We start from the raw sequence: 23,776 nt of genomic DNA on the forward strand, positions 1-23,776 counted from the left end.
AGGATTAGCATCTGCCTCGGCAGTTCAGTGTGGTGCAGCGTTGGGCCTGGAGCTGACGGCCGGGTTTGGAGGCTCGCTCTCCCCTTCCTGGTGCTGTGGCCAGGCCTGACCACCTCCCTTTCCGTGTCTGACAAATGGCACCTGTGGTAGCACCCACCTCATGGGGCTCCATGGCACAGAAATGAGATTGTACCTGTAGAGTCCAGACTAGTGTCTGGTACGTGGTGAGCTGAGTGTATCTTAGCTGCTGCCGTTATCGTTATTGGTAATAATGTGATATATTTTGAAGCAGAAAATCACTTTGAGCAAAGTTTGAAAAATTAATATCAATTCGTTTTTTTCAGATTTTGAAATCAGAATGGATTCTAACAGGACGCAGGTGCTTCCATTTTCTGGCGTGGATGTGGTAACTTCTGCTGCAGATGTTCAAAGGTTGCTTTCCTATATGCATTGCTGAGCCTTCTGAACTCAAATCTTAATTCTCAGAGACTCATTGAGCAGCTGTCACAACACTGACCCCTTATATCTGTGTGGTGCCTGCAGTGCCCCATTAGACTGCTCGCCCGTCAGTCTGCTCCGTAGGTGTGGACGTGTGCGCTGTGCTGGAAGACAGTGCACTGGAGTTAGGCCATTTAATGAAATAGGCAATTTTTAAAAATTAGGTTTTAAACTTAAACAGTTCAGTGAAACAGTGTTCACGTCATTAAGCTATCCGTGCAGTGTGAACTTTGGACAAGATAATGACATAGTGACCATAAAGAATTAAGGCTTCTACAAAAATCAAATACCCAGTAAATGTTTTGCTCTACACCAAGACCTTTCTAAAGGTAGGGAAACTTGAGCTTTTTAATGATGCTGTGTTGGATATGGCTCAAAGTGTATTGGAGTTAGTCGTGAGTTGTTTCCTTGACGCGCACACGGCAGATGGAGTCTCTGGGAGGAACGTGATTCCGCCCCCTGAGGGGAAGTCTTGCTTTTGAAGCAGACGCGGCAGATTGTGCTGCACACACCCCGTGTCCAGTCAGCCTTTGTGGAAAGGCTCTGCTAAGGCCCTGTGGGGCACACAGATGAGTCAGACCCCCAGGAACTTATGTCCCCTGTTGCTTTATAGGACATGCACATACATACGGGAGACAGAGATACAGACAAAATCTTTAGCGACTCAGACTCCTGTCTGCCCATCCCTCTCCTTTCACATACAACTCCATAACTTTACCCCTTTCTGAACCCATCTATCTGTGCCTTGGCCGTCTTTTTCAACTGCTGTCTACCCTATACATGACCCATCTCCCCTCAAAAAACGACCTTCTCTCGCACCTTGTTGAAAGATCATTTTTCTTTTTCAGGCATAATAATATAACATAGTAGTGCTCAGGCAGAGTACTGAGAAGTGAGGAATCTGAGCATTCCTTTAAAAACATTAAATTTCTCTTATGTTATCTCAGATAACAGCCAGGGTATAAAGGAAGACAGTAGAGATACAAATGTCTTTTTTTCCCCAATGAACTTAATCTTTCCAAAATGCCAAGAAGAATGAAAAAGCAAATTATGCCTTCCACATTTTTGTTACACATACAGATTTTATCTTTTTAACAGTCTTGCCTTTCTCTTAGTGTTTTCTTCTTTGTATGTGGTCTCCCCATTCTGGTTTTTAAATGCTTCTCTCTCTGGGAGACAGTATGTAAAAGAAGAGCATTTACCATTTGGTATTTCTACGTCATTACTTCTGCTAGAAGTGTAAATAAGTATATTTAGATCAGAGATTAGCACTACACAGGAAAGCCTTAAAATGGGTACTTTCATATCTGAAAATTTTCCTCATCAAGAATGTAGCCATCCTTAAAGATGGGTGAGGGATAACTGTAAAGCATCGTTAGGAGCTTCTTATACTTGCATGTCTGCAGAGGCCACGTAGCAAGGAAGTGAAGGACTAAGGTGATAGGGAGTGATGAGGACTGCGGTCAGTGGCAAGCTCTAAGTGGCAGTCTCCAAGGAACGGGGGTGCAGCGAGCTTGGGAATGGTGATGGCGTTAGCGACTAGTCTCACGGGTATGTTTCTGTTTCCAGAGTAGCTGTGCTGTGTGTTCCTAGATCTGCTTACTGTTTGGATTCAACTCACCCCAAGGGATTCCTGGCTATGAAGATGCGGCATTTGAAAGGAATGGGTTTTCACGTGATCTTGGTAAGGAAAAAATGCAAATGAGATATTCTTCCGTTACCGAGGTCCATTCCGCCAGGAATGTGGTGCCTGAGCTTGGTCACTAGGGCTGTGGAGGAATTGTCAACCGTGTTGGAATAAGTGTTTTAGTTATCGTTTTCTTTGAAACAGAACATTTCCAGGACGTGATTTGACTTCTCCTCAGCCGGTTATTGTGGTTTACTAGAGTGCTGCATTTGGCCAACTTAATCCTTTTTGTTAAGAGGAAAAATGTAAATAATATATTTTCTAACTTAGTTTAAGACACATGAAACCATATTCAATTTCCAGGTTGTCTTGAAGAAGGGAAGAAAAGGTGTTAATTAAAGCTTCGTTTTCATGGGCCAGTGTGAGGCTGTTAGAGGATGTTTGTCCCCAGAAAAAGCTGGATGGTGTTCCTCTCCCCTCTTAGCTTATGCTTCATTTAGATTCCAAGCACCACAGCTTTTCCTGAACAGCCTCCCCAGATGTCTCTCTGTGGAGCAAGAACCTTGTGAATAAATTTATATTTATGTTAATGTCGGGATCTATCTAAATGCCACTCATTTAGTCCTGCACGTAATGTGAAGTGTAAACATTCGGACCTTCGTTCTGTACTTCAGTATCCAAAAATGGATTACACACAGTTACTGAGGTTAAGATGGCCCGTTTCTCTTGATGGGCTACTATTTAAGACTTTTTTTCCTATTGGCTATTATAGATATTCTAAGGAAGATTATCCCAAGAAAGGGATTTTTGCACCCTTTAGGGGACCTTTAAAGTTTTTATAATTTTCACTGTTAGAGCTTTCTTCAGCCCTAGCACATAGTCTTACTAAGCCTTTAAAATATGAGTAATTATAAGATAACATTTGCTTTTAAAAAGCAGTTGGCTTGATACTGCTTTAATGTGCGGGAACTTGAAACTAGTTTTTATGTGTCATTACCTTCTTGCAAACTGATTATTTTCCTCTTTCTTTGGTAAGGTCAATAATTGGGAGATGGAAAAACTGGAGATGAAGGATGCGGTCACATTTTTGAAGACTGAAATCTATTCAGCTGAACCCCTTCCCTCTGCTGATGTAAATTTGCAAAGCACACGTTAAAGTAAAATGCAGCCTTTTCGTATCAGGAGACATAAATTTGTAAAAATAACTTTAATAAAGACTGCAGTTCAGTTGTCAGTGAAATTCACCTGACTGCTCACCATAACAAAATGTGTTACTTAGTTCACTATTAAAAATAATTTTAAGAATGGAAGAAATGTTGTTACTGGCATATTTTAGAATATGCGTAGAAAATTCCAGAAGGGTCATTTTTCCAACCATACCTGTTCCCTCTAGTGCCCAGGTATTTGACAGACTCTTGAGCTGTGGGTTTTACTTTTTCTCTTCAGCTTTGATGCATTGAACATTGGTGTCTTGGTTGTGGTGGGCTGCAGTAGGTGGTGTGGGCAGTCATTGTGTCTGGAATCTGCGCATTTCTACCCTTGCTATGAGCTGTTCGAGGACGCTGGCACTGACCATGGTTTCCAGCATTGGCCGCATAGCAGTTGGACCAGGTTCTCGAACTCTAGACTGAGGAAGAATTAATGAGGTAGCATGTTAAAAATGGGCGAGGATCGGGCATCTGCGTTTGTAACAGGCGTTCTGTGTGGAGGTGGTTCATGGGCATACTAGGAGGAACATGGATGAGATGATACGGAGAGGGCCAGGAGTCCAGATTTATTGAAACTGGTAGGCTGGGGGCTGCTAACACCATAACTTGTGCCTTGTTGAGGCACATTCCTTTCTCTGTCTTTCTTCCCTTTTCTCCTCTCACCATTTCATGAAGTCTTTTAAATTAAATACATAGCTGACCTGTGCTGTGAGTCAGACCTGAGGGCTGGTTTTCAGTTATGTTTGTTCTTTTGTTGAAACCTTTGTTCAAGTTTGCTGTGCACCCACCTACCTAGTATTTGACCCGCTGGGGATACAACGAGTTTCAGTTGTGAAACCTGAGTGCCATCCATGTCAGTTGGTGTTGTTTACCCTCATGCAGGAGGCTGAACGTTCATGTTCCCCCAGAATTCATACTTGAAACCTAACCCCCAGTGTGATAGGATTTGGAGGCAGAGCTTTGGGAGATGATTAGGTCCTGAGGGTGGAGCCCTCATGAATGGTATTAATGCTCTTAATAAAGGGACCCCAGAGAGCTCCCTCGTCACCTCTGCCATGTGTGGACATGCTGAGAAGATGACCATCTATGAACTAGGAAGTGGGCCCTCACCAGACACCAAGTCTGCCAGAGCCTTGATCTTGGACTTCCAGTCTCCAGGACTGTGAGAAATCAATTTCCTTTGTTTACACTTCACCCCGTCTATGGTATTGGCTGATGCCAGCCCGGATGGACTAAGACACCGAATATACAGACATGCAATTACTGGACATCTTACTCCATGCCAGGTGCTGCTGAGAATTCACACGTTCTCCTTTCCTCGTCTTCACTGAGCTGTAGCTGCTGCTGTGATTCTCAATTCCTTGTCTCTAATGTGAGGATAAACTATGTGCCAGGGCTGCACAGAGAGTAGGGCAGGGCTCGAGTCTGAACCTGAGCTGACGTGGGCTTCTGAGAAGAGCAGGTGAGGAGCCCCAGGGTGGCAGTAAAGCACTCCGGCAGTATGACTACCACGTCGGAGTTTCATCAGCTGCCCCCGCCTGCGTCTAGAGGAGGTTAGAGCTGAAAGGAGACTGAGCAGTCACTTCATTCCCCTCCTTCATTTGTGGATGAGGAAGTTAAGGCTCAAAGAATGAGATTTTCTGGCGTCTCAGCCACATCACTGATTTCCACGTGATTTCATCCTCTACTCTGGGTGTCTCAGGAAACCAGGATTCTGGTTCCAGACGAGCTCATCTGGTTTTGTGTACTTGGCCAAGTGATTTAACCCTTACAAGCTTCGGAGCAAGAATTGAAAATATTCTGTTATTAAAGAAACTAAGATTCATTCTTTACATGTTAAGTATGTATCTGTTTCTTTTAGTGGCTACTTATCACTCATATTCAAAGGGTTGGACAAATTGATGAATACCTGTGACTGCCCTCTGGGGAAGTCGTCTTGGTTTGATAGAGCAGATAGAAAGGCGTTCCTCTTTTACTAGTGTTCCTAGTGTTAGTGTTCTTCATTTCTCTGTGGTCTAAAAAGGTCTGTGAGACTCAAGATACAGAGTGAAGGAAAACGGTTTAAGTAATAAATATGTCTTCTCAGGATTATTAATATAAAGATTTACTCCCCACTCCAGGAGAATATGTAAATATTTTCCCTTTCTGGTTTTTATTCAGTTGAATCGCAAGCAAAACCACACAACCCCAGTTTGATTTCATGGACCCGTTTCTCACACAATGAGGGAAGTCAATAGATAAAAAGGGGGAGTTTATATGTGCAAATTCTGACCTTGATAAGTCACAAAGTATTTTATATTTTAGTCTCACTATCTCCATCTTAAATAGGATGAACCGAACCTACTTTACCATATTAGCCAGCTGAAAGGGGGACTGTGAAAGGAATAAGCTGATGTGATGGCTTGTGCGGCCTGCCTCTGACGTCCCACGCTGAGAGGTCGGCCACCTGGGAAAGAGAGTAGGTGATTATAAAGGACTGGGGTGTTTTTATGTCTAATTCTGCATTCTGACTTGACTTTTGTTTGTGCTTGTTTGGAGCAGTGTTAAGATTAAAGAGCTTTCTTTGGATTCTTGAATTTAATGTTTACATTATAATTACATCAAGTGTACACAAAGGTAAACATCAAGCTGAGGGAAATGACAAATATCTAAATAAAAAGCTTATCAATATAAATTGATAAGAAACACTAACATTAGAAAAGAAAGATAAGCAAAGAGCTGATCAACATGAAAACATTTCAGTCTGCTAGTATCAAATGCACGCACATTGACACAGATGAGGTATTTTTGCCTTTCAAATTAGCAGTGTTTTTTTCTTTAAGAATCACGGTGCTGGCAAAGGTGTAACGAGGCAGGCATCTGTGTAAGCTGCTGGGGAATAGAAACTTTCTGGAAGGCACTTTGTGGCCTTTCTCCCCATATTTTTAAAGATAGCTTTATTGAAGTAGAATTGACAATAAACTGCATGTATTTAAAGTGTACACTTTGATAAGTTTTAATAGATCGTGTATATATATGTATATGTATAAAATATCCTTGAAAATGCCACCATCATCAAGGTATGAACACGGCCACCCTCCCTCTCGGCCTCTCCCTCTGCTCCCTGGAGACCACCCATTTGCTTGCTGTCACACTGAATGCCCTTTGGCTGTGTGCATCCAGAGTCTGGAAATACTGGTACCTATTGACGTTCATGAAGTGATTTGATTTGTAATAATCTTGGTGCCTGTATGCTTACATAGTATACACGAGAAATATTTGCATTATTCTACGTCGTGTGGAAGGATTCTTATTGCTCCACTGATGTGTTGTTTTACCACACACGAGCCAAAGGTTGGAAACGATTTCAGTGTTCATCACTAATGGCGTGCACATACCTCCTGAGCCCTTGCTGCTCAGAGTGTGGTCCAAACACCAGCAGCATTGGCATCATCTGGGAGGTTAGAAGTACAGAATCTTGGGACCCACCTCAGATCTACTGAACCAGAACCTATATAACCAGAACGATATCCCAGGTGATTTTATGCTCATTAAAATTTGAGAAACACTGTTCTAAGACATTATTTTAGCCTTTGTAAAATATTATCTGGATGTGCCATAATTTACTTAATGACATGGGGAGAACTTTACAGTTATATTAAATGGAAAAGCACACACCAACTCTACTAGGATTCAAATTTTGTGTTTAAAAAGTGCAGTTTAAATAATGCATAGAGGTGCATAAAAAGGAAGGAAAGGGATAAAAACATAGAAAGTGGTATTTATGAATAGTAGAATTGTGAGTGATTTTGATGTTCTTTATACTTCATTTTTCACATTTCCAAGAATGAATATGTATTACACTTAAAGTCAGAAAGCAAATAATTAGTTGATCCCAATCCCTTTCTAATGTTTGATTCCCCAAACAGCGTGTTAGCAATTAGTGATAACCACTAAGAGCTTAATGTATACCCAGAACTATGGGATGTGAAGAAGTTAAGACGGAGATCCTCTCCGTTGCTTACAAGATGAGGCGCCATCGCTGTATGTTGAAAGATAGCGTGATGTATGACAGGCCCAAAGTGGAAAGATGAGAGGTTGTCGGAGGGGAGCGGTCACAGGCTTGGGTTTGCAGAGCCAGCGGTACGGAGGGGGTGAACAAGACTTGCCAACATGCAAAGGGAGACCATATGTGACCTGCAAATCATTTCTTCCAGGTTTTTTATGAGATGGAACAGTAGTGGTGGTGGTGCATGTGATAAATTCTGATGACTAAATTTTAAAAGGGAAAGGAGCCAAGAGCATTATCCTCTGCTTAGAATGTTAATGCAGCACGTAAATAATTGTCTTAGGTTTACTGTGAAACCTTGTGTATGTGATAGTGTGGTGTGTGTTGCAGACTGGCTCATTCTACACCATTCCAGGCCCCAGCTTTTTTATGTCATGGTGCACATAGAAAATGGAGAGTATTTTGAGTGTTTATTTGGAACTTAGTAGAAAAAAATATTTTCTTTCTGTGATATAAAAACTAAAATCAGTAAAACCCAAAGTATTAGGGAAGATTTTAAATATTGATTTTGTGTAAGATTCCTAAATACATTTTTTTCAAATTTATTAATGAGAAGCTTGATCTTGATTTCTAGACATAACTATTAATATGAAGTTGTATGCTTGAAATGGCTATCTGCAATTCTTGATCAAGATATTTTAGGGGCCAGCCCCAGTGGCCTTGTGGTTTAGTTTGGCATGCTCTGCTTCAGCAGCCCAGGATTGATTCCCAGGCACGGACCTACAGTCATCAGCCATGCTGTGGCGGTGACCCACATACAAAACAGGAAGGCTGGCAACAGATGTTAGCTCAGGGCGAATCTTCCTCAGCAAATAAAAAGGAATATTGACAACAGATGGTAGCTCAGGGTGAATCTTCCTCAGCACACACACACACACAAAAGATATTTTAATGACAAGTTCTTCAATTTCTTGGTAGTCACCATTGACAAGAAACTGTTTACATAAGTAACTGATGAAGCAATTTTAAACTATTTTGAAAACCATTCAAAAATTGCAAATTATATTTAGAGGCTCACAGCTCCTGTTCTGTCATTGACAAATGTGATGTTGCATTATTTTGTGATAGTACAAATGGATCTCAAATGCAGTAGGATTTTTTCACGTCGGGTATTGCCCACCAGTGATGAAGTTCTGATTTAGAGTGTGTGTGTTAAAGCACTCACTCTGCAGCTAGTGCTGACACATAGACGTACGGAAACGTAGGGCGGATTTGGGGCATCTACCTGGAGCTCTGCTTGTGAGGAACTGGCCTTCCCCAGACCCAGCCGGTTGCACCTACCGTGGAATTGTCCAGCAGCTGGTGTCCCTTGGCCGTGGCGGCCAGTGGCGCACTCTGCAGGCCTCTTAAGCAGCTGTGCAGGCGACTGGACACGGTCCTGGCTTCACACCACACACCACAGCAGAGCGGGGAGGCCCGATGCCTCCCTCTCCTTTCTCCACAGCAGCTGAGGGGTGAGCCCTCAGACCCCGCTCTGTTTGGCTACCCTCTAGGGGGTGCTGGTGAGGAGGTTACTGACCAAGAGGGCTTTGGCTGCCCAGCCCTTTGTGGCTACCCAGAGGCTGAGCAGGCACGTGCCTCTGACACACTTGTAACCCATCTGTGGTGTATGGGTGTGCTGTGGCTCACTGGTGGACTCAGAAAACTGAAGTCCACATTTCCCAAACCCCCTTACAGCCTGCCTTCCAGATGTGACCTAGGTTCCTCCGGGCAGGTGTGCCTGCTCGAGATTAAGAAGGCAGATGAGACGGGGACCGTGTTTCTGCTGCTTCTGCGACAATCACGGCGCATTTGACTCTTCTGGGATGGCAATAGGGGAGGTCCCAGGCTTGCCGCAGGACGCGGATCCTCGTTTTGCTGGTGGGGATTGTGGCGAAGGGAGCGTGGCTCTGGGGCTAGCAGTAGTGGCATCTTCATGATTTCCCGGCTTCTGGGCTGCTGGCAAAGAGAGCGGCAATTCTGGACCCCCAGTTCTGTGGTGGTGGTCTTAGAGTCGTTCCTGGAGGAACCGAAGGCTGCTGCTTCGGCCTGTCCCGTCGTCCTGTAAGCAGAAGGACACTTCTGTGAATGGCCGGAAGTTAACCTCCAAGCACATCGGGTTTAAACCAGATAGAGTGATTTCCGTTATCAGCGACTGAATACTGAGTGATAAGGATACCATAATGTATGTGTGTGTGCATGTACGTATATATGTTGTAGAGCCAAAAATAGGAGACCTTCGTTTAAAACTTTCCGAATTTTGCTCTAAAGAATTTCACTCAAGGTTAGAGACATACATCGTGTTACTAAGACCCACGAGGCATATCCGTGTACACCGCCAGCTGGTTTACTGTTCCTCACCCTCAGAGGCAGCAATGAAGCTCCCCTGGTGGGTGAAGGGCGAAGCCAGCCCCCTGCCTTCATTGTCTGCTTGTTCCTGCACCCACTCTTTGCCGTGCTTCCCCATCTTCACCCCTGTGACGCTGACTGTTCCATCCCAGGCAGTCTCTACGCCAGGACCCCATCGTCTTGAAGAGGGAAGGAGAATAACATCCAACTTTTGCCCAATTTTCTCAGGAAACCCATTCCTATTTTTGCTAAAAAATGCAGTGAATGGAGAAAAATGGAATTTATTGAATATATAGAGACTTTCATCTTCTCATAACTTTTAAGTTACATTAGACAAAAAGCCAATGATTTCATATTTTGGAACCTTTGAAGTGCTTCAATGTCACTTACACTCATCAGAAAATAGTCCATCTGTCTTATTAAATGCCAGTCTCCAAGAAAAGCAATTAAAGATCACTGAAATGAGGGACGGTGCCCTTCTTACCAGCTTGAGGTTCCAATCAAGTTGCATCCACTGCTGTTGCAATCAAGTTGCTCCTGCAGCTGCTGCAGGCTGTGCTTGAAGTAGGGTCCCACACGTCCAGCCACCGGCCAGGCCTCCCGTGCGCCGGCTCGCTGCCCCGCTGCCCCGCTGCGCCAGCAGCACTCTGCACGGCACCACTCCCCCAGTGCTCTCCCAAGGGTGCTCTGTGTTCCACGGCCGCTTTTTTCAAAGCTCCCCCAGGCCAGGGCAGTTAAATCAGAACAGGTTCTCCAGTCTCAGCCTCCTCTCTTACCCAATAATATTTCTTGGGTGATCTTGAGTAAACATGCAGCTTTAAAGAAAAACAGAGACAACCAAGGCCGTGCTGGTCACAGTTTTGAGAATGTGGATGTAAAAGTACTCATGAACTTCCTTGAACGTGTGTCCCATTGTGAGTATGGACCACGTTTTATTTATCCATCCATCCCTGACACTTGAGTTGCTTCCACCTTTTGTATCAATGTGTTGTCTTTGATTTTTTCCCCAGAAACTTAGTTTCTTGAGTGTCAAACTGTTTTAAATGTTGGTTTCTCGTTTCTAGAGCATTTTCTAATCCTAAAGACTATATATCTCTGTCCCTATCTATTGTCTGTCATCTCTTCTGCTAAGAATCTTTAGTTTATTTTTTAACTAAGTACATGTTACTATAGTATATTTTATATGTCCTCACATCCTTTCACATGGGTTTAATTTTTGGAAATAGCGAAAGGTCACATACGGCAAATTTGGTGAACTGAGTGGGTGATCAAGTAACAACAGTAATGGCCATTTATTAAGTGCCTACTGCATGCCAGGCACTGTGCTAGCATTCCACACCCATAATCTCATTCAGTCCTACCCCAATCCTGGTTGGTGGCTATTAATAAATATTAATATTCATTTTATAGATGAGGAAACTAATACTCAGGGGCTTTAAATGACTTTCGTGGGGGTGTACAATTAGAAAACAGACGGCTAGGTCTGCAACCCAAGTCCTTCTGACCCCAAAGCTCATTCCTGCATCATTACACCGGTATTTCTAAAGCTTTCCTGATGATTACAATTACCTGCACACTTGATGAAAATACAGATTCCTGCGCCCTATCCCAGATATACTGAATGAAAATCTACAGAGGAGGGGTCTTAAAAATTACACTGCGTGACCTCATGGTATCTCCACCATGTTTCCGTTCAACAGGTAACATGCATCTAGGGTGAAGAGATGGTGCTGTATGGCTCACGTCCCTGCAGGCAAATCCCACAACAGACACTCAGAAATGTTAGGAGCATTGGAATGACAGTACAGACTTTGAAGTGACTTCTGAAAGACAATACTAATTTGAATGTTCTGCTTTATAGTCATTAAAATGAGCAACCTCACTGCTGTGCAGGCACAACGCACGGTAGGATAAAGAGAGGCAGCATTTTATAGTGAAAAGAGTAAGACAGCCCTGGTCTGGGATCCTGGGCAAGTCTCTTAACTTCTCATCTGTAAAATGGGGATGCTAATAGCCAATTTGAAGGACTGTTGTATATAATGGAAATAATTTACTTGCCTTGTCATGTAGTAGATGCTTAACAATTGGTAGTTCTTTTAATAATAAAGCGAATTCTCCATGGTGATTGCACGTGGGAACCACGCCCCTTGCCGTGATCACTGTGTAACCAAAGCTAGTGGACCAGGGTTTCCAGCAGACGTAAGTCTGGAGCTGGATCTGGAACAATGTGTGCCGAGAAGCTTCTCTGCCTTCTCCTGTAGATACGGGGCAGGGGGGCGCTGCAGTACTGTAAAGCAATTTTATAGTGGAAATAGCAAGAAACGGATGAAATGTCCCGTAGGTGGTGCTGCCTCATCGTGAAAATGCAAGTGGGACGCTCGGTATTTTTAGAGGTGACTTCCCTCTGGTTTGAATTTCAAATAAGAGCAGGACAGCTCCCTGGGATGTCTGGGAAAAAACGACCGGGAAGAAAGACTCCTTTTAGGAGGACTGCCCGTGAGGGCTCGCTGCAGTTGGAAACAGGAAGCCGTGTCAGGCCAACTTCTATTCATTTGCTGTTGGAGCCGTGACTGATTTTGACAGATCGAAAACCGTTTATAACGCTGCTGTGGGGGATAGTTTAGCCTGGGATGTTAGTGCTAGCCCCTCCAGGGACCAAGCTTGGGATCTGAGGGATATGAGGACCCCTGGAATATTCAAATATATGCTAATGCATTCTAACAAGAATAGCCCGTTATTGTTTTGTGTGTATCACTGTGCATTTCTCAGCTACACTCATCCTTTCCAACCTCCATTTCTGGGCAACCTATTTTTCTTTCGGCATCAGAAGCGATAGCATCTGGGAAGTGAATCTGATGAATTCTGTCTGGCAACCAACATCCTTCAGACTGCCAGATGCTGGGGGAGGAAACTGAGATGCTCAGGAGCTGGTTCAGGGCCAGAGGTGCCTGTCCTTGACGTCCCAGTGCCGGGGGAGGCCGGCCAAGTGCGGAACTTCTGAAACTCCACTTCCTGAGTTCATTTCCATTTTGGCAACATGTGCCTTTGGTTTCCAAGGGAAGGAGTTCACATGTATTAAAATGTCTCAGTTGCTGAAGTTGCTTTGTGTCCTCACTAAAGCCTTCTGCCATCAATCCCCATCTCCTAACACATTTTCAAATGTGTGACTTTGGGAGGTAACCATAGCAACTAAGCTTATTCAGAAATGACTGAATCTAGGCAATAAAGGGCGAGGTAACCCCACGGTATTTTTCACTGGAAACTCACAGGACACTGTTGATTCTAGTAATTGTATAGGCCTAGTACTGTTGTCTAGATGCTAGGCACTGTGCCACTTTCAGACATCTGATTCTCACAAGGTAGTCATCACTATTCTCTGAACCATGTGAGAGAACGTAGCAGCGATTCTGATGACTGGTCCAGGGTTGTACTGCTGCTTACAGCTGCTGGGCCCTGAGGTCAAAGGGCTCCTATATGCCCACGTGCACTGTCTTCTACAGAAAGCCGGACGGAAGTCTTTCAACGTCCATTTCACAGGTAGTCAAAGTAAGTCACAGAAACATGGAAATTGTTCAAGGCAACAGCAGAGCTGCAGAAACTCTGCCTCATCCCAGTAACACCTTTCTGTCACATGCAGCTTTGGAGCTGCCAAGGTCGTCTCATCTCTGCTCGCAGCAGGTCTCTGGGATTACGATATCTATTTACACATGAGGAAATTGAGACACTAAGACGTTAAAGGACATTTCTCAAGGTCGCAACTATTATATTGAAGAACAAGAAACCAACTCCATCTCTAATTCCATGCTGCCTTCTTAGATTTGGTCTTTTAAAAATATTTCATCCATCTACCCATCCATCTGTCCACCTATTCATCCATTTCACATCAATTTATGAATGTATTAAGTACCATATATTATGTGTGGTTGACAAGGTTTTCAGGATTAACTTTAAGTCATCAGAGATGAACTTTATATATAATGGGACTATCTCTGATTTGGGTATTGTGGAAATACTGTTTAATAATATAAACTTTTATATGTGAGAATTATATATTCTAATTAATCTAAAAATCCATACTTCATGTGCTAAAGATATGAAATCATAAATTTATCTCTATAAATTGCCTAAAAAGATGACAGAGAATGATGTTATGCTTAAAATTTTTAGTTCAGTCAAAGGATGATGTAGTCTCCAGAGAAACAGAATGTGTAACCCTGGTGGAGCCGCCGGCCGTGCAGGGAGTCCGGTGTGTGAAGAGGAAGCGGGGGTGGCCCCGTCCTGGAGGGCATGTCTAGGGGCTTGGACTCATTGTTCACTCCGTGAGATGGAGCCACGACTCGTGGAGTGACACTCAGAAACCTCCACTCAGATTTCTTTTGAGAGCTTGACCTGAGTCCTTTGAACTTTGGGGCCCTGGAGATAGGATCCTAACTCTTGTCTGGAAAAGCCCAAAGGCAGGAGGCTGCCTGGAGCAGAGTAAAGTGGCAGGCTGGACTCATCCTGAAAGGCGCAGCCCTGGAGGACTTCCTGCCGGGGTGCAGCAAACCCAGCAGAAAGAGGGCCAGAGCCAGGGGAAAGGGGGTTGGTGGTGGTCAGGTGTCTCTTAAGAACCCCCAAAAGTTCCCCCTGTGAAGATGAGCCAGCATTTGGGCATCTAACACATAAAAGGCATCTTCGAGGAATGCAAAGTCACTGGTTAATAGACAGCCCCCTACCCCTGTCCCTCCTCCCTCCTCTCCATCCTGACCCTGCAGGAGCCGGAGGTGGCACAGCAGGGGGGCAGAGGAGCGAAAGAAAGAACAATGTGGACAAACAGCAAAAGAAGAGACTGCTGTTCAGCACTGAGCCCGGGGAAGGGAACCTTGAGTTGGGCGAGACACTAATGTTTCGAGAATAGATCGGTAAATGGACTTCTTAATTCCTGAAAATGAGGCTATTCTAATATCCAACCTTGGCCAAAAATGTGCTGGTATGTGCTGGGTGAGGGAGGAGAGCTGCAGAGCCGGCCTGGAGGGCAGGGCTGGGAGAGAATCGGGCTGTCTCCAGCCTAACCACCGACCGGCCCTACAACAGGCTGGTTTCGCCTCCTTGAAGCCCTCCAAGCGCACCAGAAGTTTTCAGAGGACCCCTGGGTTTCCTGTCCTTGTTCCTTCACCCCAGCAGCGAGGCTCACTCTAGATCCACATCCTATGTTGGTGTTTTTTAGCTTCTGGTTAAAGAATCATCCCTCCTCGCCCTCTTCTGCTTGGTTTCACATCTTCACTTGAGGGTTATTACCAAAGAGAAAGGACGCTTCTTCCCTAAACCGCAGACAAGAGCTGCAGACTCCCTCTGGGGGACTGTGTGAGCCTCGGGATGAGGCTGGACTCTGAGGGGAGCCAGCATTACAATGAGAAAAAATGATCTCTTGCAATAAAATGTCTTCTAATACTGCTTACAATAGCGCATAACGTTACGTGGTGTGGGGCCCAAATGAGACGTATTCATCTACAGTGCTTTACGCTCACCAGGGAAAGGGTTTCTTTCTTTGTTTATTGTTTTACTCATGACTAGCCAGCAGTGTAATGATAGAGTCATAATGATAACAACATGAAGAATGAAAATGTTTGAGGCGCAAATTGCAGCCAAGATGCTAACTCTGGAACCTGAAAGTTTCCGAGACCAGGAGTCTATCCTGGGATTGTGCGTGTGTGCATGCATGTGTGTGTGTGTGTGTGTGTGTGTATGCATGCGTATGTCTTGGGGAAGGGGAGGGGGGCGATGCGTTCACCCTGAACGAGGATAGGGTAGGAGCGGTACCTCTATGTCGTCCACAGGCTGCTTTGCTTCAAGGTCAGGAGAGCCTTGGGCTCTCACAAGCCTTCTCCTTCCTTCTGTCCTTCACACAGAGGGAGAATTAGTCATTACCAGAGCTACAATGATGTTTCCTGCTTGTGAAAATGCACATGTAACTGTTTCTGAGAGGCAGTATTTCTCTCTCAAAAGTTCCAGAAAATTCTAGATTCCCAAGGGCTGACCTCCAGTAATTAACACCCCCATTTCCCACCTTCTCAGCTCTGGAACAGGGTTTGGGTCCATGGCTTATGACTTTCCCAAGGCTTCTGGGCTGGTCCAGCAAGCAGAAAACGTATCTCCTCCACTTGGGGAAGAGAATTCTTTTGAGTATCCTCAGTCTTGGCAAATCTTCATCTTTTGTGTTCAGCTGTGGTTTTCACAAATGGTTAAAAGTGGCTCACAGCTAACATTGGTGAACGAGGTGGAAAAACTGAGTTAAACTCTTTTTGGTCAAAATATAGCCATAAAGGGATAATTTTCTCCTAAGATGTAAAAACTAGCTCTGAAGGCACTTCCAAAAGAAAAATGCATCAAAAATTTTGAATGAGTATATGGTGAGTCTCCCAGGAAAACTGTTCTAAGCCCAAACTCACATATATAAAATATAATAGTGGCCACTGTCTTTTAAGCATTTTTCTCAAAGGTTAATTAAATAAAACAATCCAACTTTGACGTTTGTTACTATGCCCAATTTTGAAGAAACCCAGACTTAGACTTACCAGCCTCATGACTTTGAGCAAGTTATTTAATCTTTCAGATTTTATTCCAGAGCCATATATTGCATAGTACGTAACTTTACACCCATAAAATAGAAGGCAAGTCATTTTCAAACAAATGTCATCAATTTTCTCTCACTTTTATACTAGGATTTGAAGCTGCCAATATATTACACATGGATTGACTACAGAAGAACTGCACAACTTGAATGTACACAATGAAGACACTGAAATTGTTAAAAGATTTTGTTTACCCTGGTTCAGTCATCAGTTTAAGTGAAGACTGCAGCCAGGAAATCAAGAGACGACTGATACTTAGACGGTCAGCAATGAAAGAATTAGGAAAGATCATCAAGTGTACGGAAGTGTCATTAGAGACCAAGGCCAAGATTATCCACATCCTCTTATTCCCAACTACTATGTACAGGTGTGAGAGCTGGACAGTGCAGAAGGCTACAGGAAAAAAAAACTGACTCATTTGATATATGGTGTTGGAGGAGAGCTCTACGGATGCCCTGGACTGCCAGAAAGACAAACAAGTGGGTCCTAGAGGAAATTAAGCCTGAACTATTGCTGGAGGCAAAAATGATAAAACAGGCTGCCCTACTTTGGGCACAACATGAGAAGGCAGGATTCTTTGGCAAAGACAATAGTGCTGGGAAAAGTAGAAACAGGAAAAGAGAAAGACCAAATATGAGATGGATTGACTCCTTGGGGAAGCCATAGGCCTGAGTCTACAGGAGCTGAGGGCTGCTGAGGACAGGATACTGTGCACATCAGTCGTTCACAGGGTCGCCAGGAGCTGGAGCTGACTTGATGTCATGGACCACACAATTTATTTCATTTTTGAATGGATTTCATCATGGATAAAAAAGACTACCCCCCCCCCCCTTTTCTCTCTTTTTTTGTATTTTGAACTGTTAGGAGGCAGGGGACAGAAGAAAGGCCATTGGTCTGAGGACCAAGAGACCTGGGTTCCAGCCTCTGCCCTTGTCATTTACCTTCTCTGGATATTGGTTTCCTTGTCTGTATAACAAGGAGATCAGATAGACCTTCTCTAAGACATGAAGTGCTCCCTTCTTTACCAATGATTAGCATAAGCCTCGATTTCCAATTCCAGCTTTTGGTCAAGGGTCCTCCCCACTACCCCAGACCACGATTTAAGCTCATAGAAGCGCAGGTTCTCATCCGGGGACTAAGAATATGCAGTGCTTCGTAAATCAAATTCAACATTAAATTGCACTGAAATAAAAGTTTTACACAGTTAAAATATTGGTGCATGGGATCTAATGAGCTCCACATGCTTGACCTCTGGAAAGAAGTGATTTTTGGGAACTGTAGCTGTGGGAGAGACTAAGGCATCAGTGTCTCGTGTGAGTTACTCGGAGAGAAGGCAATCGATCACAGTTTTTATTATTGCCAAGCCTGGGAAGGTAGAAATCCTGTGGAACCTGTGTGCTCACCTTCCGAGATAATGCTGACAGTTCTCCAACCTTTTCCTCACTCTTCAGGAAGCTGTGGGCTGAGCGCATCCTGACTTCCTTCCTGAGCTCCCCAGGCTTCTCCTGCCCATGAGGCCGTTGGGTTTTGGGTCTGCTCTGTTGAAAGCAGGCTCTCTTGTTGGACGTGTCAGTGACTTTGACCATTTGTACTTGTTTTGGTTGACTGCTACTCCTAAAGGGGCCTGCCTAAACCCAGGCCTGACAGGGTCATTCCTCTCCCTTATTTAAAAAATTCAGGACTCCCCCTTGTTTGTACATACACTGTATGCTTGAGTTGGGCCTGAACCCACTTTTTGAGACTTCTTGGTCATTATTCTCCATCCTTGGCATCTTGTGCTCTCGCCATTTGCAAGCCTCCAACATTCCAGTGCCATCTCTCTGAGCCTTTTCCCCTGCTTTCTGTTCTACAGAACCCCGTCAACTCTTCTCCACCTGGAAACTCCTACATCAGGGCACTTCGCACCACACATTCCCTGGGATGTCTCTCCTCGCTAGTTCCTGCCCCGTTTGTTGATAGTCTGCCTTTTCTATGTTCTCATGGCTAGAAAGGAGGGGTGTGTAATCTCCCCCCAATAAATTAGAGAGCTCTTGATGAGTGAAAATGTGTCTGATTCTTCCCTTTATTTTCTGGAGCAGAGTACAGTTGGCTCGCAGTAAATGTTTGTTGAGTGAACAGAGGAAGGAATAATGGGATGAACACAAAGTCCTCAGAACCCGAGTAGCGTCTGTCTTCTGAAGCTTCTCCACCATATATCTCTGCTTATCTTATATAAGATAATCTATGTCTATCGGGGTTCATGTCATGCTTACATTCTTGTTGAAGACTATTGTTCAAGGATAGGAAAATAACTAATGTTCTTCTGGACTCGGGAATTTGCTATGAAACAGCACAGAAAGGAACAAACCAGGAGACTCTGTTCTCTTCAAAAACGCTGCTGCCCCTGAGCTCCTTAAGCACGTGGATGGACACCTGTCTTAGAGATGAGCTGGGGATGCAGTTGTTGTCTGTGTCAGTCCCGCAAACAAATAGGTCTCCCAAACTGGACACTGAATAGAGGCAAGAATTTAGGTCTTTCTTTATGAAATAGGATTTCATTCTGATCTTTTTATTCTTACCTTTATTTCAATTTATTTCCTAAACTCCGAGACACTCAAACCAGGAATCAGCTCCTATCTTTATGATACTGGATTCTGAAAATGAAGAATATTCTTATTTTAGAGATTCTTAGTATTAGTTATCTGAAATAAAAATTCAGAAGAGTTGATAGTAATATTTAATAGGACATGGTAGCTTTCAAATACATTATCTCATGTGACCCTTGCAACAGTCTTGTGATATGGTGGGGCAGAAGGTAGCTGAAGCTCATGGAGCATAAGTGACTTACCAAATTCACATAGCCAGAAAATGGCAGTGCTGAACCAGTTAAGATTATGTGGGTAATCCTCGTCTCTCATTACAAGTATTTGTAAATGAAAAGGCACTCACATTGTAGCACAATATTTTTGGCTACCTTTGCAAGTTTCTAACCTCCCAAGGCAAACAAGCCATGTGGGGAAACTGGTCACTCGAACTTCTCTGGGTCATTTTTGTGGTCTAATGAGAGCATGAGAGAAACATCTGTGAGAGAAGACAGGCTTGAGAAAGGAAAACGATGAAAACGGACCATTTGCTCAATTACAGGCTTGACTCAGAATGCAACTGAAATTACTTAGAGGGAAAAGAAGATTATGGGATTGTGAGTTTGTGTTTTGTTTTGTTTTTTAAGCTGGGACTCTCTCCTTTCTCCATTCTCAGAGAGATTCAGACAACGTTGAAGAGTATAGTGATTCCCTTTGTTTGACTAAGTGGATCCTCTTCGGAAAAGGTGAGGGTGGTAAACATGTTAAGAACTCAGTTCAAACAGTGGACAATTTAAAATTCAGCAAGTTGGGTGTTCCCTGTTTAGCCTTCTCTTGTTAGAATAATGAAATTTAAGGGTTTAAAACATAGCTCGTTTGGAAATGATGCATGAGTTCCCAAAATCCTCATTTAACATATTGCTGGAATAATGCATATGAGTTGGTTAAAAATGGAAGTAGAAAAAAAAATCCTCAACACTCTTAGAGGAATTTGCAATTCATAAAGTTACTGACAATTTTGCATTATAGTTGCCATGGTAACCATGCTAGGCTTCTGCTCAAATGTTTCTCAGAAGGGGAAGAAATAGTATATAATAAGCTCTTCAAGTGTAATTTTTTTATTGTAGTTGAATTAGTGTGTAATTCTTATGTAAGTATTTTAGTAATCCATGAATGTGCATGCTCGTTATGGTTCTGATTTCTTATCTCTGTATGTTTCAGCAATGTATGAAAAGTTGCTGGCTACTAGCAATGCTTGGTAATTAATTATAAAAATAATAACAAAAAGCATTATCCACAGTAATTAGTTATAAAAGTGAAAACAAAAAGCGTTTCAAACCCGCCTGCAGTAGATTTCCCAGACCAAAGCATTGCTTGCTTATTGATTCACAGTGCTTTCAAGTGAGCTTTTAGGCGATGCTCTCAAGTCGCCCCTTGCCCTGCTATCCTTTTCCTCACAAGAGTCCTATACAGTGAATAAATGAGGACCAATTAGACCAAAACAATACATTCATTTGGCCATGTGGATAGGAGCTAGTTTTAAGTGGTAATTGACTGTGTGTGCTCGTCCAGCCTTTCTGGAGCCCGTCTACCAGCTGGGGCGGACAGTGCTAGTCTGACAGGGGCTGAGGTCGGTTGGGGTTTGAGTTCACGTAGGTTAGTCTTGAAAGGAGAAGAGGTACGGCCTTTGGGGTCCAACAGACCCTGATTGCATTCCAGCTCTGCGTTTGGCCAGCTGAGGCCTTAGGCAAGTCTCAACATCTGGGACCTCAGTTTCTCTATTTGTACAAATGGGATGATCAGGTCTTTCTTGCAGTGTTTGTAAGAATTAGAGATAATTGGACAGGAAACACTTGGTCCAAGTCTGGCACAGGATATCAGTTGCCTATTGCTGCTGTAACAAATTACCACAAATTTAGTGGCTTAAAACAGTGCACATTTATTTTCTTACAGTCCAGAGGTCAGAGTCCAAAATGGGTCCTACTAGGATAAAATGATGGTGTCCCAGGGCTGCCTTCCTTTCTGAAGTCTCTAGAAAAGAACTGTGGGTTTTTTCCTTTTCCAGCTTCTGGAGGCTGCCTGCATCCATTGGCTCTTGGCCTCTTCCTCCATATTTGAAGCCAGCAACGGCCAGTCGAGTCTTTCGCATCCCATCACTCTGACTGTCCTGCCTCCCTCTTCCTCCACTTTTACGGGTGTTTTGTGATGACATTGTGCTGCCCAGATCATCCAGGATCATCTCCAATCTCAAGGTCAGTTGATTGGCAACCTTAATTCTCCCTTGCCATGTGACCTAACATATTCGTGGTTTCTGAGGATTAGGACATCTTTGGGGGTGGAGGTCACTATTCTACTTACCATACATAGTGAGCACAAATAAATGGTAGCTATGTACTTTTATGTCCTTGTTATTGTTTGCAGTGTTGGTAATGGAAGTACCTATCCCACCTAAAAGAGGCCCAGACAGGAGTTGATAGACCAGAGAGAGCTGCCAGAAACAAGTGCTGGCCTGCCTGGTGCTCTTCATTCCTCTCTGTTTTCTGACACTCACCCTCTGATTCATTTGGGGGTCCTTACAGTTGGAACCCTTGTCTGGAGAGCCACCACGGGGACAGAGTTTCATTTCCAAAGTGTCTTGCTTTTATATGTTTTTAATTATGAGAAGCTTTATTTCATTAGCATTGATTTTTTAAAATTGTCTTCTCAAAATGCACTGATTGCTAAAGCCTAGGAATTGCCTCTCAGGAGGAGAGGCTTCAAGGATTGGGATGCATGTGTGTGAGAGGACAGTGGGAGTTCTTGGTAGTAGTATTCCAGGAGATGGTCTCTTCACCCTGTAAAGTAACACCAGCCGTCAGCCCTTCAGGAAAACAAGGCGGCGAGGGGTCGCCTGCTCTCTCTGTGCTGCAAACAGAGGAAAGAGAATCGTCTTGAGCACAGGGATGTTGATCAGTGAGAAGGAAAACATTCTGGCCAACGTTCCACGGAACACTATGAGGAGGGGGATCGCAGGAGCTGCATCTCTGGAGAGCTCGTCAGCTGGGATGGTTTGGGTGTGGCCCTGGTGACCCTGGCAGATGGCTGAGCACCCGCCCATTGCCTTCCTCCCTCACGAGTCAGTGCGTTTCCCTTCCCTCACTCTTTCTTGCTGTCTTCTAGGTGGGGTTTGCGTTCTCGCCAGAGCAATCAAGCATCTGAGAGCGTCTGTTTTCACTGTCTCCCGTGGATTTGTCCCGCTGAGTTAGAGGTGCTCTGGCTTCCTCTGTATACGGTAGTTTAAGGGAGCAATTTCTTAATGTCACCACCACTCTTTCTAATCATTCTATAAGAAGACCTTATTTCTACTGCTCCTTTCTTTCCACATCTATATGTGTTTATTTTGATTGCTTTTTTTATTCCCTGACTCTTTTTCGGTCTGTTTTTATAATTTGACTTCTACCATTCTCATTTTTCTGGACTAGTTATTTCTTCCTCCTTTGATTTAGTCAATATATTTTCTCAAAATAATTTAATAGTGATTCTTTTATAAGAGCAAACAAACACTCCTCCAAGTTAATTTCTTTTCAATTTGATTTGCATAAGGAGAATGTGCGTGAATTCCGAGTCTTATGCATCAGCAAAGAGCGGTCAATGTGATCTAAGAACCTGGGTGACTGTCTCTTTTCTCAAGAAATCAGCCCCTTGAGTAAACACAAGAAATGTACTTACTTGCATTTCCCCTACAATTTACCTGCTTAGTTCCTTTACATTTCTGTGCTGCTAATGTCTGTAATCCCCACTACCGGGGACGCGGGGGGGGGGGGCACTTTGAAAGAAGGAATTTATGATTTTGTTGATTTACGTTTTACCCAAATTAACCTTCCTTGGAAATACAAACAATCTTTCCTATTGCATTAAAGGAGACAAATGTTGCTCTTTACTGGCAGCAAGATAAATTAGAAAGAGGAAGGATATTCCAACCGTAAACTTGTCCTCCCTTTACTCGAGACACGGACAGAATCTTGGTCTCTTCAATGTGCATTATCGATAAACACAATAGCAGTTCAATAAGTTAGTTGATATTTAAGTATATAAAATAGTGTTTTAATTTCTATCCAAAGGATTAATTTCAGGGACTTTGCTTGGAAAGCATCTATTCCCTCCTCCTTTTCCAGCTCCTGGGGCAATTCAGTTTTTCCCAGTGTTTTTGAAATATGACTAGAATTTACTGCAGTTCCATTTCCAGGTCTTATTCCACTTATTCCACACTCTCAGTGTCTGGGCTTCAGCTGGCAGACAGTAGAAGAAGGGACCTGTGTCAGTCGTCACAGTAGATCAGCGAGGATTTTAGTGGTGAAATTGCTCCCTCAGGTGTCAGACTAACCCACCCTCCAGTCCCAGCTCTGCCGTGTACTGGCAAGTTTCTTAACCAGGGTGACACAGCAATCATCCAAACCAGGGCACTTTTAAGAGTGAAAGGAAATGTTATCAATAATTATGCCAGGACAACAGATGTAAATCAGGCCAAACCAATGCCTGGTCACTCAACAGTTAGCAGTATAACCTCTTTCCTCTGCAAAATCTGTAGGAGAAATGTAAAAATTTGCAATTATCCATCTTGTAGGATGTTGTCAGGATTAAATGAGATAATGGATAGAGCATGGTTAGCACAGAGCCTGGCGTACACCAAAAGTCAGTCAACATTGTTACTAAACTAACTATACATATCCAACTTTTCATGTTCCTCAGGGCAATCTAGAACGTTAAACTATCAATAATTAATATTTATCACTTGCTTATCATGCAGAACTCACCAAAAGGTCTTGAGTTTATTTCTCGGAACAAGTATGCTGTCTTCCTGTTTCCTTTAAGTACAATATAGAAGTCTCATCATCCTAACCCCTTGATCTGGGTGA

At 43.5% G+C, this 23,776-nt stretch overlaps 1 protein-coding gene across 3 annotated transcripts in view; it reads left to right on the forward strand.

Moving 5' to 3' along the window:
* Window positions 1-16,879, forward strand: part of FASTKD2 (FASTK mitochondrial RNA regulator 2) — a 31,531-nt gene extending 14,652 nt beyond the window's left edge. For 2 of the 3 annotated variants that reach the window (XM_087435705.1, XM_087435703.1), the window contains exons 11-13: window positions 345-432; window positions 2,068-2,182; window positions 3,162-3,359. In XM_087435705.1, coding sequence (XP_087291831.1) covers window positions 345-432; window positions 2,068-2,182; window positions 3,162-3,281 — 323 coding nt within the window. In that variant the 3' untranslated portion in view covers window positions 3,282-3,359. Of the gene's footprint in view, window positions 1-344; window positions 433-2,067; window positions 2,183-3,161; window positions 3,360-16,410 lie in introns of those variants that run through there. The other variant, XM_087435706.1, reaches the window with a different exon arrangement.
* The last annotated feature ends 6,897 nt before the right edge of the window (window positions 16,880-23,776 follow it).

Source organism: Ceratotherium simum, chromosome 9 (assembly GCF_057802395.1).
Source record: "Ceratotherium simum simum isolate JZ-2026a chromosome 9, ASM5780239v1, whole genome shotgun sequence".
Taxonomy (NCBI): Eukaryota; Metazoa; Chordata; class Mammalia; order Perissodactyla; family Rhinocerotidae; genus Ceratotherium; species Ceratotherium simum.